The 2,689-nt window shown below is 47.1% G+C and overlaps 1 protein-coding gene across 1 annotated transcript; it reads left to right on the top strand.

Annotated features, from left to right (window-relative positions):
* The first annotated feature begins 351 nt into the window (after positions 1–351).
* On the top strand, positions 352–1,302 carry LOC123348330 (olfactory receptor 1020-like). The gene has a single exon (XM_044985845.1). It carries the CDS (start codon positions 352–354, stop codon positions 1,300–1,302), a length of 951 nt encoding a protein of 316 aa, XP_044841780.1.
* The last annotated feature ends 1,387 nt before the right edge of the window (positions 1,303–2,689 follow it).

Raw genomic sequence — 2,689 nt, 5'->3', positions numbered from 1 at the left:
GATCTCCAATCTAGAAAGGACATTGTACTGCTTCCATACACCATGCAGTGAAATGTGTGACTTTTCAAGCAATATGTTTTTGTACTGTTGTACCTAAGCCCCATCACCATAGTCTTAGTGTGGTTGGTGCCACCAGTCAAGTTACTACATGAGTTTCGAGAGATTAAAGTTTTGTTGAACCTGCCCCAGGGATCACGAGATGACATTTCCCCTCCCCTGCCTCCATTCTCCACTCACCCATCGTTCTAGTAGCCAGCAGAGGGGGACAATGAAAACAGTGCTGATGATTTATTGAGTGACCATTACTTTTCATGTATGTTGCAGTTAAATTCTTTCTCATAGACAAACCCAATGGCAAATCCAGAAAAGGGAAATCAAACGTCTAACACAGAATTCATCCTCCTGGGATTTGGGGATCTCCCTGAACTGCAGCTCCTTCTCTTCCTGCTGTTCCTAGTGATCTACATTGCGACCATGGCCGGGAACATCCTCATCATGGTGCTAGCTGTGACTGATCAGCACCTTCACACCCCCATGTACTTCTTCCTGGGGAACTTGTCCTGCTTGGAGACCTGCTACAGCTCCACCATCCTGCCCAGGGTTCTGTCTGGTCTCCTGACTAGGAACAGGACTATTTCATTCAATGGGTGTACTGCACAATATTATTTCTTTGCTTCTATGCTTGCTACAGAATGTCTTCTCCTCTCGGTGATGTCTTACGATCGGTATTTAGCGATCTGCAATCCACTGCACTATGCAGCCCGTATGAGTGGCAGGGCCTGCCTCCAGCTTGCAGGTGGCTCTTGGATAGGTGGCTTCCTAGGTAATAGTATAACAACATTGTTGATATCACAGTTAACGTTCTGTGGCCCCAATGGTATTGACCATTTTTTTTGTGATTTCATCCCCCTTGTAAAACTCTCCTGCAATGACCCTCACCTGATGAAAACGTTGGCTTTCACAGTGAGTTTCCTTTTCTCACTGGCCCCATTCCTCCTTACCTTGATGTCCTACATCTGCATTATCACCACCATCCTGAGAATCTCATCTACCACTGGGAGGCAAAAGGCCTTTTCCACCTGCTCCTCCCACCTCATTGTGGTGAGCATTTATTATGGAACTCTGCTGATTGTCTATATGTTCCCTACCACCGACATCCTGAGCGACTTCAAGAAGGTTCTCTCTGTCGTCTACACAGTCCTGACTCCGCTGGTCAATCCCCTCATCTACAGCCTGAGAAACAAAGAAGTCCAGGAGGCCCTGAGGAAAGCTTGCAGGAAATTCATGTTTGGACTATGCTAACTGGTTAATTTCCTTGGGTTGTTAAAAAATAGATATAACATGGTTTGCTTAGATCCTTAAGCGAAGCCTGCTGTAGTCCCAGGTCATGTTTCCCTGAGCTTCATTGGTCTTCGAGTCCTGCTCTTACAGATTCACAACTGTGGGAGAAAGTGGAGATGGAAAGACCTCTTAAAACCTGTAACCCCCCTTCTTTTTAAGACCTATATAAGATGCCACAGGTGGGAACTACTGGGCTGGTGGGAGACTTGAACTTGTGGCTGCTCAAAGTTCAAAGAATGAGGGGAGATTGTGCTCAGTGAGAGGGTGCTGGCAAAATGGACTCAGCTTGAACACTGGGCATCTATTCCAGGTAGGGTGAGACACTTCCAGATATCCACACACCCTTAAAAAAATAAGATTCCTCCATTCTAAAAATATAGGGTTACAATGTCAGCATGGAACTCCAACGTTAGAAAATTAAATGATTAACTTTTGTTTCTTAGAGTGTATTTCATCCACAGGCTCCCTTCAAAGGAAGAGAAAAGCCAAAGGAAACCCTCTGACCTGTGCCCCAGAACACTGGACACCAGCACAGGCCTCCTATTTGCCCATTTTTCTGCAATGATTTTAGGCCAGTTGTTTCCAGATAATTGGGGGCCCAGTGGGATTCTCCAATGCATCTGAGCACCTGGCCTCTGGGATGGGGCCCTGCAGATGAGTCAGGCAGGGGATCGCCCACCTTGTGCATATTTGTACATCACTCCAGAGCCTCAGCCTCCGGTTACCTGGTGTGGGGCTGGAGAGGACACATCCATGGTCACCTACAGCCCGTTTGCTGCAGGGTTTGCCAGCAGCTGAGCTGGGTTTTTGAATCCCGAGGGCCAGATTCTGGGATTCGGGTGCCTAAAGTGGGAGCTTTGTGATTCTAGGCCTAGCTCCACACCCTTGTCCTCATGTTATAGCTGGGGAAACTCAGGCAGAGCGAGGCGACGTTACCTGCCCAGAGTCACTCAGCGGGCTCCCGGCAGGAAACCAACTTTCCAGAGCCCCAGTCCAGTGCTCTGTCTGCTCCACCAGCAAAATTCCACCATTATATGGTGAATGAAGAAGGGAAACTGAGATGAGGGGCAACATGAGGTGTCCACTCGTCTACACCAAATAGTTGCAATGATATTGATTTGATGGCGCTTCTGTCGGGATAGTTCCTTCCCACATGGGAAGGAAAATGAGTGATCAATTGGTAAACTGTATAGTGGTGTAACTATTTCTATAACACATTCGCACCACTAACCAAAATAGTTATCCTGTGCAAAATCTGTGTGGAGACCTCATGTGAGTCCCAGTGAAAATACGTCCGTACGTTCCTGGCTATGAAACAAACTCAGATAATCCACAGGAAATGTCTTTA

The sequence above is a fragment of the Mauremys mutica genome, chromosome 13 (assembly GCF_020497125.1).
Source record: "Mauremys mutica isolate MM-2020 ecotype Southern chromosome 13, ASM2049712v1, whole genome shotgun sequence".
Lineage (NCBI taxonomy): Eukaryota > Metazoa > Chordata > Testudines > Geoemydidae > Mauremys > Mauremys mutica.
Note: the sequence above shows the minus strand (reverse complement) of the source record. Positions and strands in the feature narration are given on the sequence as shown.